The sequence below is a fragment of the Cibotium barometz genome, chromosome 32, assembly GCF_041138505.1.
Source record: "Cibotium barometz isolate CiBa-2024 chromosome 32, ASM4113850v1, whole genome shotgun sequence".
Taxonomy (NCBI): domain Eukaryota; kingdom Viridiplantae; phylum Streptophyta; class Polypodiopsida; order Cyatheales; family Cibotiaceae; genus Cibotium; species Cibotium barometz.
The window spans coordinates 51,264,584-51,279,679 of record NC_141077.1 but is presented as its reverse complement, the minus strand read 5'-3'; the positions used below and the strand labels follow the sequence as shown (position 1 = coordinate 51,279,679).

The following is a 15,096-nucleotide window of genomic DNA, read 5'->3' as shown; positions in this document are numbered from 1 at the left end:
CACCCAAATTGATCTCGCCTATCCTGGCAGTGAAGTCCTCGAACCAATCTCGATGGGGTGTCATGTGAGCAGTAGCACCGCTATCCATAATCCACTACCGCGATTGAGAAGTCACAAGAGCAAGTACATGACGAGTACTTGCTAATAGAAGAATACCATTATCCTTCTTGGTCTCAGACACCGCTGTAGAGGAAGAGTTCTTTGCTTCTTCATCCCGCTTCTTCTTGTGACATTGGGGTGATTAATGACTCTTCTTGCCACAATAATGATACTCAATGTCCTTGTTTTTAGAAGATCTGCTTTTGTCTTTATCCTTGTCGTTCTTGTCAGAACCCCCTTTCCCTTTCTTCTGTTGATTCTTCCCTTTATCTCGTGCAGCCAAAGCTCCATCAGAACCACCAGAGGTGCCAATCCGCTCCTCGAAGCGAGACTCAATCTGTATAATGGAGAGGAGAACTTTCTCCCAAGTAACTGGAACAGGAGGAGGAGAACTTCCTCCCAAGTAACTTCCTCCCAAGTAACTGGAACAGGACGAGGAGAAGAAACAAGAGACTGAAAATAAGCATCAAACCTCTTTGGAAGCTTGGAGAGAAGCCGAATAGCCATATCCTTTGCAGAGATATCCTTGCCGCATCCTGGAGATCTTTCATCTTCGAGATGAAAGCAGATAAAGATGGAAAGGCAGAAACTGACAAGTTCATAAGTTGCTTTTCTAACGCCAAAATCCGACCTAGAGACTTAATCTCGTAGAGATCTACAAATGCCTTCCAAACTTCATGTGCAGCATCTGCTGTACACACATGAGAGAGAACAGAATCCTGACAATTCAACATCAGAAAGGAGAAAACACGACGATCATTTGCCTGCCAAATATCAATCTGTGTGCCTGAGTCACACCACCGGAATGAAGCAAGGGTGGGAGGGGTGGCATTGGCAGGTGTAACAAGCCAATCCCAGAGATCCACGCCACGCAAGGTTGATTTCACCTTCACCTTCCACAAAGTGTAGTTGGAACCATCCAACTTTGCAGACTCGGAGAACATGTGAAGTGTCAAGACAGCCATCACAAAAGCTTGGGCTCAATCTTAGAAATATGCACAATCTCGGACGTCGTGGAGGTACTTTATCACCAGTCGGCTGCCTTCATGTGTGCATATATATAGCCGGCATGCCTCCCTCATATCTCACTGCTTGCCTAGCTGCAGTCCCTCACATACGAGGTTCTTCCCTCTTGCTCGGGACATGTATTCCTTTTGGTGATGATATTGAGAGTAAGTTCTCACCTGTGTTTCCTCTCCATCTTTCTCTCTTACTCTCTCTCCTGTGTTTTCACTTTCCCTTCTTTTGCTGCACATTCTATCAATGAAGAGAGTTTCCTTGGAGCTTCAAATGTTGAAGCTTTCTACTTCCATGTGGGATCACATCAACAAATTGGAGTCATTGTGATTTGAGATGGGTGCGGGAAGGAGATTTCCACTAGGGATATGGCCATCCGGCTACTTGCTCAGTTGCCCCCGAAAAATGAGAGTTTCTATTCTTCACTTCTTACCTAAAGACGAACTAAAACCATTATGTAGGATGAGTTGGTGCCTATCGTCCTTGATCAGGATAGCAGATTGAGGGATTCTTCTTCAAAGAAAGGTAACTAGGTTTTCATTGGATAGAGAGGGACAAAGGCAAAGGTGGGGCACTCCTCCTAAGTTCTCCAAGGACTCCAAGGATGCAAAGCCGAAGGGGTCTTGAACTTCTAATTCTTCTGGCTACCAGAAGGTTTGTGATTATTACTCCAAACAGGGCCACTTATGGCGACAATGCCGGAGTCACATGAGAGATTTGGAAGGGAAGTCAAAGGACAAAGGGGCAAGCTCATCTGTGGAGGAGTTAGCTTTCGTCACCTTGATTGATCTTGAGTCCGAGACTCCCTCTCCAGGGGTTGAGTAGGCTCTTCCTTCTTGTTCCCACTCTCCTCAGTGGATTTTGGATAGTGGTGCCACACATCACATGACTTATCGCAAGGATTGGCTTGATGAACTATAGCAAAGCCGCGGTAGAGTTGCCGTTGGAGATAACTCTACTGTCCCTATTCTTGGCGAAGGGACAATGTCTCTCATTCCGGATGGCAATGGAGGGAAGTACACCTCGAGAGTGCTATATGTGCCAGATTTAGGATTTTCTCTCCTTTCTGTACACGAGATTTGCAGATTTTCAGTTTGTTATTCCATGATTCAGTTACTCATGGATTCATTGTAACTTTTGGTCTCATAGGCCTTGCGGTCTTTTGCAGACGGTCATATATCTTTCTTTCTCTCCGCAAAATGTCTCCAGTGCATCCAAGTGTCTCTTTAAACCTTGGCTGAATCTGAGATCAAGACAATGTCATCTGCATACAGCAATAGGGGCACCACTACATGAGTGAACGGTGAGCCTCTGCATCCAAATCTGTCCACAAAGGCCTCTATCTCATTACTGTATAGACCAAAGAGTGTAGGAGATAAGTGGGCAAACCCTATTTGACCCCAATAGTTTTGCATATGTCCTCAGAGAGTCCACATCGTGCACGAACTTGGCCAGTCATTGCCTCGTATAGGGCCATCACACCCCAAATCATGTCATGTGGGAGCTGCCGCTCGTGCAAACGTGCTAATAGGAGAGAGAGAAATGAAATGATATATTTGTTAGCACATTCATCCCCAGTTTCTGCCCATTTCTGGTGTCCTTTTGGTCCCCTCCGATTCTTTCTTTGACAACCCCAGTGACCAGGATGTGTTGCTGGTCCCTTTGCTTTCTTTGGAGGAGCCTGCTTCTACGCTATGTTATGCTATTGAGGAGGCTACTACTACTTCAGTTACTACTACCGTGAATGTTCCTATTTCCCTTACATTGTGTGAGGATTCTGGATTGTGGTCAAGTGTGTCCGTGACCGTGCCTGGGGCACAGTGGTGCTTGAAGGATTAGGATTTGGATTTGGTTGGGCTTGTGAAGTCCCGACATTAGTTTTCAGAGGGGGCAGTTGAGTTCTTACATCTGGCGATGCCGACCTTGGAGGAGGATGCTATTGTACAACATTTGGCTACTCTTGGTACAGAGTTGGAGGAGATGGACTCTATTTCTTTTGAGGGTATTATCTTCTTGGAGCTACAGGCTTCTAGGGATTCCTGTGACACTATGTTTATATTTGGGTTTGGCACCGATGTTTGGAGCAGCACGACATAGCCTACATGGTTGTTTTCTTCTAGAAGAGTATTGTACCTGGCAAGTTGTTCTGTTGTTTTTGTAGCTGAGTTGCTGTGGAGATTGCTTGTGGAGCTTTCCTGGTACCTGTTGTTGCTGCATTCTTTTGTCTTTGATAGAGGATGACTTCTTCGGCTTCTCAGAGTTTGGTCAGCATTTGGTGCTGACCAAACTCTGAGAAGCCGAATTTCTGCCTATTTCTGGTGTCCTTTTGGTCCCTTTTGCATGGCCCTTGATTGTGGGCTGGCCACCCCTTTTTTCCATATTTTTTTGGGGATTTTTCCCAACCCTTTTGGTATTTTACCAGTCGGCCAGCTCTTCTGCTCCAGTTGGCAAGCTTATTGAGCTCCAATCGGCCAGCCCTCCTCACCTATAAATAGGTGGGGCTGGCCTCTCACTTTTCATTCAATCTTGTACATATTTGCTCCCTCACTTATGAGACTTGTAGTGTCTCTTGCTTGGGATTGTTTTGCTTCAGTATATTCAGCATAGTTTGCTCCATCTCTCTCTCTCTTGCACTCTCTATTTAGCACACTCTAGTGCCACTTTGCTTCCGCTCTGTGCACTCTTTCAATATTAACGTCTCTAAGAGGCCATAATGGCCTATGAGACCAAAACTGAGAGTACATCTGAAGTTGGTGTCTCATCAAAGAGAACAACCAAATGAAACTGAAAAGGGGGAGAGAGAGAGAGAGAGAGAGGGAGAGAGAGAGAGAGAGAGATGTTGAGCTAAACAGGTACTTTCTTATATGTCTGACCAGTTAGATGGTTATGTGGCCCGAAAAAAAGGTATCGACTCAATTGTTGGAACCTACTTGGATCCTCTCGCTGATAAGGTAACAATTTCAAGAGTTCTTGCTAAGAACCTTTTTGGTGCTGGATATGCTTCACATATTTTCATAAGATTCAACTCACTTTGGTGTTTCAAAACGTTTTCAGGTTTTGATAGGTTGCGTTGCATTATCAATGGCACATGTAGGCTACTTACCTTGTAAGTGCAAATTTTAACTGCCTTCCGATGAAAGCTTTTCTTGTGAGATGCATACTTGTAGTTCAAGAGATGTATGGGATATAAAAAGCAATGATGTAAACTAGCCTTAAAATTTTGTATTTTGATGTTGTTTATGCAAACAAATTATGGGTATGCTTGCAGCGGCACTGGTTGCTTTGGTAGTTGCCAGAGATACGGCACTTGTTGGTGGGATTTTTATCCATCGAGCACAAAATTTGAATTGGCAGGTAATCTTGTGCTTATGTGTCTTTTACATTTGACATTTTTATGGATTGAATGGTGATATGTGGACTTCTATTCTTCATTATACAGCTGAACAGTCTAAGGGATTTCTTTAACATTGCGGATGGGCAAGTGCAAAAAGTTAAGCCACTCTTCATAAGCAAGGTCTTTTACTTCGTCCTTGTTTTGTTACATTTCTTACTTTAAGAAATTTCCATCGATGCTATTCTGATCCCTTCATACCTACCATGTTTGGGAAACAGATAAACACAGTGTTTCAGTTAGCTCTGGTTGGTACAGCACTTGTGCAGCCTGCCTTTGGCATTGAAGATACGAATTCACTTGTTCCTTTGTTGAGGTATATCATTCGTTTTGTATGATTTGCAAAGCTTAAGGAGTAGGTAGATGGTAACCCACCCAACAAACACCCCCCCCCCCCCCCCCCCCTTACAGTGTATTGATTTCATCGTAATCACATCATGGCTACGAGTCATTTCAATCTTTGGCCTTTATATCAGCTCATAGAGCAGCCAGATCACCACACTCATCCACGTATGTGTTTAGAAGGATCGCTCTACCAGTAGGAACATTTTTGCATCCCTTTACCCTATATTACAGGCTGAATATTCAAATGAAAACCCCTCATCATTCGCTCAAGCTGCATGTCGATGTACATTATCTCCTTGGGCTGCATGTCCTCTCACCTCAGTTGCATGGGCTGCATGCCCCCTCATAATATCTGTCGGGGCTGCATGCCCACTTACATCACTTGCTTGGGTTGCATGCCCTCTCACATCACTGTCTTGGGCTGCATGCCCTCTCACATCATCAGAATTCCCTTCGCAGGATAGCCTGTGAGATTGCCTTGTGAAGACCCACTTGCCTTCATCATTGGAAACGACATCGCCATGGCTTTTCAAATAAGCAACAACCAGCTCTCCAGGTTTGTCAATTCCCATCTGTTGGACAATTGTATCAAAGGTGACCACATCAGCCTTAACTTGAGACTTTGATTCAATAACCCTCTGTACATCTGGGCCCCATTGCAAAGCACGGAGCTCTTCAAGCTCATTCATCAAAGCATCAGGATCTTGTTGATCCTCAGTCCTAGCAGACAACAATGGATCGTTATCTGCCAAAGCCCCAATATGGTCCCTATCTCTATCCTCTTCTGACATGTGGTGAATACGGGTAATAGAGTCCTCCACATAATGATCTGACTGGCTGGCCATGATGTATTTACCAGATTTTCAAAAAGAGAAGAATTTCCGTGCGCCGGAATTGCTCTCTACCAGCTTTCCAAGTATGATACTGAATAGATTGCAAGGGTGCAATAGTGCCCCTACATAGACAGGAGGGCCACAAAGTCTTTCCACAAGCTCACTGCCGCTTAAACCAAAAGTAACCTCTTTCGATGCGCGACAGTAAGACGAGGGCTACCTCAGAATCCCAACCTTCTCTCACAGATAATGACTCCTTAGAGCCATATCCAGCATCATATATGTCACAAGCTTCGTAGAAAGCCAAGCTCTGATACCAATGTAATGAAGGGCAATTGTAACACGAAAATCTTATCAATCATGAAAACTGAATAAACACATAAGCATGCCAGATAAAAGAAAGATAACAGCTCTGCACAAGACACCACACTAGGGGCCAGAAGATGGGCTGACCTCCCCCCCCTCCCCCCTTTTATGGTTAGATTACCAAAAAGGAGTCTGCTTCCAAATACAACTTTGTGGGTGCCTAGGGATTCTCCACTGGCTAGCACCTATTTCTTCCACTACAATATGAAAACAAAACAAAACATATGCTGAATTTGATGTCAATCCTCAGCACAAGTGAGCATTCCCGGCATAAAGCACATGTAGGACAACCATGGATAGCCCATAGCACTCCCACATCAGCCCGGGATAGCCTTGCATCTTCATCTTCCTCCTGTTTGGTTCACAGAGCAAGTCGACCAGCCTTGAAAGGCTGTTTACAGTAGTCGACCAGCTCTCAGAAGCCACAGAAGAAATTGACCAGCAACAGTTCACAAACTAGATGATCTCTGATCAGTAAAGGATGTTTCTCCCACAAATCGGCCAGCACTTCCCTGCCTCCGGATGCCCTGACTAGTAGCTTCTTAGGGCTGTAAACAATTGGCCAACATCAGAAACAGCCACCAGATGAAGTCGACCAGCATTGGCCACACACCTGGTTGAATTCCATTGCCGGTAGGTACATAGTTGTTTCTCGTACTGGTACGAACCCATTCGTACTATACGGTATCGTACAGTACGAGTTCCTCCCTCCCCCCCCCCCCCCCCCCCCCAAAAAAAAAAAAACTTTGAAAAAAAAATCCAAATGCTTTAAAAAAATATAGAAACCCTGCTTAGCGAAGATCCCAAATGTCCGCAATACTTCGCAACTTTCGTGTCCACTCAGTATTCCATATGGGGTTGTTGAGAGACCTAAAAAATCTGGCAAGGTAGACTGGTAGTGTACACTTGATTGGTAGGATGAGAGAATCTTGCTACTGGAGATCCCTGGTATAGGTAGGCTAGACAGTTAGATTCTCAAGTTATGTACGAGGGAGAAGATTTGGACATGGTCATTTTGATCTAGAGAGGAGTCCCTAAACTTATCACCCTAGATGCACTGCTCGTATTTGTGCAAGGACGGTCCCTTAGTCATAAACGCTACACTGGGAGACCTTTGGTATTGCATTACCCATCCAGGTTCTTTTTTGGAGACAATCGGGAGATCCAACTGGGAGAGACACATATCCATGTTCTGGTTCGTCAAGCACTGTAGACTCCCCCCCCCCAACCTTCCCTCACATTCAAGCTTGAAGCTCCATAGGTTGTAAGTGTAAAAAAAAACCGTATTTTATCGTACGGTATCCGAAAATTTCATATCATATGAAAAATTCCCGTACGGTATTGTATTTTCGTACCATGACAACTATGGGTAGGTAGTGGTAGATGGTGTGGGAAGCTGTAGAACCAGTCGACTAGCTCCCCCCATGCACTAGAAAGCAAGCGCCTATGCAAAACTGAAGTTCTCCCTCCTAATAGAGTTCTAGCGTTTAAAATAGCCCAGTCGTGTGTTTTTTTGGACCAGAAGGGGTGCCTACTATGGTTTGGCTCAAATTAAGTCCACATGTATTAAAATAGTCCTGTCCTGTGTGAAAATCTTATCAGGTGTCCGGTCACTTATAAGTGAGTGTGTGGACATGTGCCTATAATTATTAGTATGTGAAATCATAAAGCTGTAAATTGGGCTTTTAGGGACACTTTACCACCTGCAAAACACATCTAGACCACATGTCTTTCAGTCCCAAACAGGTGTGCACATACATGTCCCCAAGGTGCCCAGGTGTCCTGGGCCCATGGACAACACATGTAGTAATCTCAAGAATTGTCCAGGCGAACAAAACAAGTCATCCAAATATAAAATCAAAGTCATGCACACATGAGTGCAGCTAGACTGGAAGAAACACCCATCTGCTTAGTTGTATGAGATAAAATGTCCAGGGCTTCATGATCCTTCTAGAATCTTCCCAGAACATAAATACAGAAGATCTCCAGGATAGCTAGTCCCAGGGAATCTGTCAAGCTCCATGAACCATACATGTACACCAGTCAGGCTCCACAAACCACACATGTACTATCATGTCAGGCTCCATGAGCCATACATGTACTGTCATGTCAGGCTCCATATGCCATACATAAGTATTCTCATTGGCCATAGCCTCTTTAGTAAAGATTTTTTAAATTAAGGATCTTGCTACCACTATGCTGAACTTGCCGGAATGTGCTATACCATGCTCTCCATAGAGTGATAGGGCTGAGGTCATAAGACATTCTTGAAGAGCCAATTTAATAGCCACCTATGAGCCCGCTAAGGCATTCCACATCCCCTCCGTGGGCATATCTCCAAGAGATGATGAACTTCCAAAAAGATTATTGAAGCACTCTGGGACACTTTCATTGTGAGCACTAGGATGTATGAGGTGGTTGGTTGATCCTGGAGTCATCCATCTTGTGTGTGGTCTACTATTTTGAGTGGAGAAGCACTACCGCTACCTGTGTCTTTGGTTGTCATATTTGGTGACCATATGGAGGGGACCAACTTTTGGCATTGGAAGCACCCTTGAATCTCATAGTATGCTGAACATGAAGCAGGGCATGCTCTTTTGTCTCAACTTCCTGTGTGTCACTTTGCTCTGCTTATTGAGAGATCCTCATGATTTTTTGTTAACTCTACGTTCTGGCTTGTCTCCATATTTAATGGGATTTTGTGTGTTGAGACTCATAGCTCCCCTATTAAGCTGGAATTTCGCTTGGGAGCTTGGGACAACTCTCGAAAATTTTAAGAAATTTTCCATGAATTTTTTCTGTAATTTTTTGAGATTTTTTGGGCTCAAAAAGGGTATATTTGGGTATGTAGCAAGTCACCACAGCTGATGTCAAGATATTTGGGCATCTGTAAAAGTCATCCTTAGTCAATGTGAGAAATTGGTCAATTGTTTAAGCATGTGGTGGATGTGAGAGTGACCCATAGGAGGGAGGTTTTCTGGATGAAGAGCGGCTGTAGCTCTTCTATTTCTAGTTAAGTAAGTGTGTGTGTGTGTGTGTGTGTGAGAGTGTGTGTGTGACGCGTTCTGACGCATTCTGATGCGCCTTGATGTGCCTGTTGCAGCTCTGTTTTTGCCCCTTCTTCGTGCTCCTTTCGCCTTGTGTTGTCTGCTGCTTTGTTCCCTTGTGTTTGTGTGCGTGTGTGTGTGTGTGTGTGAGAGAGAGAGAGAGAGAGAGAGAGAGAGAGAGAGAGTACAGAGATGGGTTCTTCTAAGCAGATTCACAATGTATATAGCAAACACCACTCTAATCCCAAGGAAACAGAAGCAAAACGAGCCAAACTTGCAAAGAATCTGGAAATTCAATTTCTCTATGACATACTGCACAAAGATTATGAGTTGGCACATAACAAGTGGAGCAAGGCAAAACCGTATGTGAAAGTGGTAGTGCAGAGAGAAACCATAATGCCTGAAGTGAGGAAATTTTCACGACATGCTGCAATATTGTTTTTCGTGGGACATATGCCCTTAGCGAGGGATATTGTCAGTGGGTCAACAATCTCTTGGCTGAAGAATGTGTGGACGGAGTTTACTATGCAGTGAGAGGATTCTTAGAAATCTTGCTTGACTCATTGTAGGCAAAACAAAAGTTGTTTGAGATTGCACCTCTCTTTTACGCCATGCAAATGGTGCATGTGCTTCCATGGGTGTGTACTGCTGACTATCAAGGGCTGCTAAAACATCAATGCCCGGATTGGTTGAGGTGGTGGATTTTCCCACTAATCTATAGGATGCATTGCCGCAGATAGATCAAACATTGGGAAAAGTAGCGTGCGCATCCAAAATCATGGGCAATAGAAACAAATTATGTGCGCTGTGGGATATGGATGTGCCAACACCCGAAAGCAGTGAAGTCAAGATTGCCGATGTTCCAAAGGCCATATGAATTAAATTGGTCTCCTTTTGCTGGGTCATGTTTTAAATGTCACAAGTTTAGGCATTTTGCATTGGAATGCCCGACACTGAAATTGCAACCCCCCTGAGGACTTAATTCCTCCCCTAGTGGTGCAGGAACAACCAAAACTGCTAGAACAAATACCAATGGTAAATGTGGTGAATGCAAATGCGAATCAAAGTATGGCACAAAGTAAAGGGAAAGGATTGCAGCAAGCACAAAATAAAAGCAATGTACAAAACTAACAAATCAGCCAAAGAAAAGATGCTTATGGTTGGACTACACCAATTGCTCAAAAAACAGTGGCCTTGAAAAATAAGCCATTGATTGCGAGGCACTGGGATAAAACATCTATGGCCTCCATCTCGAGCGAATCAACCAGCCTCGTTTGATCCCTTTTATGCCACCTTTTATTCAATATTTTTTGCGCAAGTGTTGGATCATTGTTGGCTGCTTCGAGTCTCTCCTCTGCTTCTCCTTGTTGCCTTCAACTATTCTCACTTGGCACTCCACAACAAAATGGTGTGGTTGAAGGCAAAAACAAGACTGTTCCGGAGATCGTCTTTTCCCTTCTTTTTTCTTCCGATTTTCGTCCCTCTTTCTGGGGAGAAGCTGTGACCACTAGAGAGATTACAACAGCTTCCATTGTGGGTAGGGCAATTCCTCTCCGGAAACCCGCCGGGTTCGTAGAGTTTTTAGTGGGTGAGCCTAACGGCAAGTCCCACAGTGCCTGGGCTCCTTCGGGAGTTCTTGGTCGCTGTCGTGCCCAGTTATTGGGTCTTCCGAGGTCATGCCTTAAGGAAGTAGCGAAACCGTTCTCACGACCGAGACGACGAAGCTAATGACAAAAGCGTTTCTCTGCTCGAGTCTCAGAGACGAGCATGCTTGTCTCTGACTCCGGCTCGAAAAACAAAAACAAAATTACAACAGCTTCGTCATTCTTGTAACCCCCCCTTGATGAGTAAAGTGGTTCTTTGTCCAGAGAACCATCGGCATGAAACTTTGTTTTAAAGACCCAATGACCTACCTATGCAAAGGCCGGTCCACAAGCTCCCATGTACCATTCCTTTCAATGGAATCAATCTCGGCCTGCTATTCTCAGATTGAGGGTATCGACTATGAGGAAAATTTTGCCCCTACAGCCCTTATGGTTTGAAACATGCACCCAAAGCATGGTATGATAAGATTGATGCATTTTTTCTTTCCCTTGGCTTCCAAGCTTCATGTGTATGCAGGGAATTCTCTACCTGTGCTTCAATTGTCTACAAGTTATCTCACCTCCATAAGCCACCATCCCGCATACATGCAGGGGTATCAGGCTGCTCAACCATGGTTGGGGGCCTTACATACATGAGCTAGCCAGTGCCTGGCCATTACAATATCAGGGTGGATCATTTAAACCTTCCTACGCAGAAACTCGTGGATATGCTAGACACTTGCCAACAAATACTTGCATTCTACATGTTATGTGAATCACATTCTCAAATTTTAGCCTATAGAGCAGAGTTGTATTCCCTTAAGTTTATGTCATTCGGGGTGCATGCTTTGGACATTTACAATGTTGTAAAGGTGCATGGATCTGCACTATGCACCCAACATGTGGAGTGGACCTCATGGTCACCTTCTTGAGTACAAGGCTTTCTCATACATCTGGGACAGGTCCAGACTCAGGATGGGTATAATTGAATTTTGGGAAACAGGGAAAGCTAAAGTCAAGGACAGGCCCAATCTCGTGTGCCCCCAGTCGAGCTCATAGAATGTGAATGACTGCTTTTGTTCATCAGCACTTAACTGTGGCTCGCTTGCCTTTCACTCTAGGATTGGTTGCATATTGTTTGATTCTTGACTTGAAATTGTGCATTTCAAAGAGTGATTTTTATTTGTAATAATGTGTCTGCTTAGCTGTTACTGATTGACTGCTTTCCTATGACAAGTGCAGCTGGTGTGTGGCCTTCACAACATGTGCATCGTCAGTAGGCTATGGATGGAAGCTTTTCCAAAGCAGGCATGGATGAGGAACAGATTGGCGGTGGCTGATGTCACACCTACCCTGTACAATATATGACTATGGTACATCTTGAAACAGGGAGGCATTGAATGCCAGTGAAACAGGTGTTTGACTGGTTCATGCAAGCTGAATTACAATGTAAGTAAAGCTTCAAGAAAGATGGAAGACATCTTATTGAGTAGGGACTGGGCCGCACCTATTTGCCCGAAATTCTGCTTTGACGCAGGGAAACCAATGCAAGTAGGTTTCAAAGACAGCCCCTGAAAGGTAGTATACCTGTAGGTTTGGTAAAAGAAGGTTATAGAAAATCTGTGCATTACACATCTTTTTTGGTTAATTATGGAAACCTGATGACTCGGGTGCATGTTTTTGATGTAAAATGTGCATTTGGGCAGAAGGTGATGGTGTTTGGGAATGAGGCTAGAGATGGTGCTGAATTTTCATCTGCAAACAATCATAACTAGTTACTCCTCCAAGGCTAAGTATATAAAGAAATGAACATTTTCTCTTAAAAGTCAGCGAAGAAACATAATGCGGCCCATTCTATTTTTGCTATGGTCTCAAAATGAGTTTTATTGTGCTGCTTGATCACTTTTATGTTCAATGCTAAACCCTCCGTTTCTTTTCTTTTCTTTTTTAGTAGACATTGTGTTCATTTCATTTTTCTCCAAAAAGTAAAAATAGACTTGTATAAATGTATACAAACTTAGCCTGCCATAGTGCTATTTCAGTCCCCTCCTCCCTCCTCTCTCTTTCTTTCCCTTTTTTTCGTCTTGCCTTGCCACATTGAGATTCCATTGCTATTTCTAAATTGAGCTCCATTTTTTCATACACCCCCCGGTGTGGAAAAATGTCGATGGTGGTAGATGTGTGGATGATTGTTATGAGCTGTGTGAGGTGAGGGTGGTGTGGGGCGCAAATGCGCCCCCCCACGGCCCTCTTCCCTTTCTCTTCTCTTAGTCGCCGGTTGCAAATTTGGTAGAGGAACCCTAGATTAGAGAGGGCTTGTGGGGAGCTAAATGGGATGGAGAAGGGGAAGGGGGGGGGGGGGGGTGTTGTTCAATCAAGAACATGCGAGTTGAGGCGAGTTGAGGCACAAAGGGGTTTGTGGGTGGTATAACTAAGTTTCAATTGTATTAAAACAAAGGTTTATTTTATCGAACCTTACTTCTATTTGGTAATTAGTGGCCTATGGCTTTGCCATGGGCAAGACAAATACATGATTAGCTTTTTGAAATTATTTACTAATAGGTTTTAGGAGTGAAAGAGAGGGATTGAAAACCAATCAGTGGAACAAACAAAGGTTTACTCCCTGCAGTACACTTGAAATAATCAAAATTTAAGGTGTAGAACGAATGTCTATATGCGTATAAGACAGTGAATAAGATAGTTGTTTTGAAAATTATGCCATTCATGCTTCATGTAGAGGTATTGTAAGGGATTAATGATGAGTTCATGGTGATTGCCTTCCATGGTCTTCATAATACATGCGAGGTATTTGGGCTATTTCACAACTAGTATGATTCGTGTGTCTAGGCTCTTGGCTTTGATTCACTTTCATATTGCTCTTTAACCCCCAACCATCGATTCAGTCGAATAGTTGAACTTCTTCTTCGATCCCTCACCTGGTCTACCAGTCCGATGAACTCATCTGCATCAATAGGTTTTGCTTTTATGGGGTACCCATGTGGGTAAGACTACATTGCGCGCATGAGGGTCGGTGGGTATCAGAGGTTATCCAAGATTTATGTACTTTTCTTTTGCATATCTTATGCATTTCGCCAATCTGACGCGACCGTCCTAATGGTGTACTCTCACAGCTCTTGCATTGAGCAGTTTGCATATGGTCTCTCCATCTCTTTGAGGCTTGAGCTCCTGCTTCTACTTGTTCAATCGATCCTCTTATGTACTGCCTAATGATGGAGCTCGTACACTTTGGGTACCAAGCTTTGTAGTTGTTGGTATATGTATTGGCCAAGAAGCTCTTGCACTCACATTTTGGAGGAAGGTGAGGTCAATTGTTGTCTTCTTGTTCTCGAGCGGATGGAATGCTCCTTCCCCTAGGAAACCTTGGGTAAGTCAAGCTAAAAGAGTTGAATCGACATGAGTAGGCAGTTACTTGCTCATTCGACCCACCTTATCCAAAAGGTGATGGGTTCGAGCCCTGACACCGTAGGGATGTGTATGAGTGGTGGTGTAGCCTTTAGCTGGACTACATCTCCTCGAAAGGGGGCTTTGAAAAAGTAAAATACTGGGGTAGCTTTAGCTCCCTATCTATTGTAGTAGTTTCTAAATGGGTCATGCTATTCGAGAAAGGCAACCAACTGATTGCTCCTTTGATGACTCTTTGGATGTTCGAATGTTGGCTGTCCCGTATGAAGTCTTTACTTGGGGGCTAGAGGCATCAAGTTTTTGGGTGTACTCGAGTAGATGATGTCTTCATACTAACTCATCATCTCATATTGCATATGGAATGGACAACAAAGGAAAACCCAATTAAAAAAGAGAAATTCACAAAAGGGATGAATTCGTACTCATCATGACCATTCTAACTCATCATTAACAAAAGGGATGCATTCTTACTCATCATGACCGTTGATATTGCATATGAAATGGACACCAAAGCTTAACCCCTTAAACAAAGGCCATTCAACCGTTACATTCAATTGTCTATATATACACTTTGAGAGCAATATCACCACATAGAATGAGATCTAGTTTAAAAATTGGTATGAATATCACCACATAGAATGAGATCTGGTTTTAAAAATGGTCTATCTCTATATGATTATCATCATGTCTATCTTTACATGATTATCATGTCTGAACATTTGATGGGCCAACATCTAGACATACACACTTAAAACAAGGGTAGGATTATTAGCATAGAAAATCGACATTTTTACCTTGATTATTCTAAAAAATAAAGAATTTATGAGTATTAAAATAACCATAAGCCAACCATTAATAGCAAGCAAGCAATGTAAGTAGGTGAAAAGCCATAGAAGATAAATGCCTCAAAGGTATTGAAGTCATAAAAATCAAAGTAGAACTTGAACTTAGAGGAAAGTGGTGACTTTAATCAAGAGGGAAGGGCGGTAACT

At 43.5% G+C, this 15,096-nt stretch overlaps 1 protein-coding gene across 1 annotated transcript in view; it reads left to right on the top strand.

The window, feature by feature from the left end:
- Positions 1–12,541, top strand: part of CLS (cardiolipin synthase) — a 41,303-nt gene extending 28,762 nt beyond the window's left edge. Inside the window, exons 3-8 of the mRNA XM_086772512.1 lie at positions 3,993–4,067; positions 4,171–4,222; positions 4,385–4,470; positions 4,556–4,630; positions 4,729–4,823; positions 11,924–12,541. Of these exons, the coding sequence (XP_086628638.1) occupies positions 3,993–4,067; positions 4,171–4,222; positions 4,385–4,470; positions 4,556–4,630; positions 4,729–4,823; positions 11,924–11,999 (459 nt within the window). The 3' untranslated portion in view covers positions 12,000–12,541. The remainder of the gene's footprint in view (positions 1–3,992; positions 4,068–4,170; positions 4,223–4,384; positions 4,471–4,555; positions 4,631–4,728; positions 4,824–11,923) is intronic.
- Positions 12,542–15,096: the final 2,555 nt, after the last annotated feature.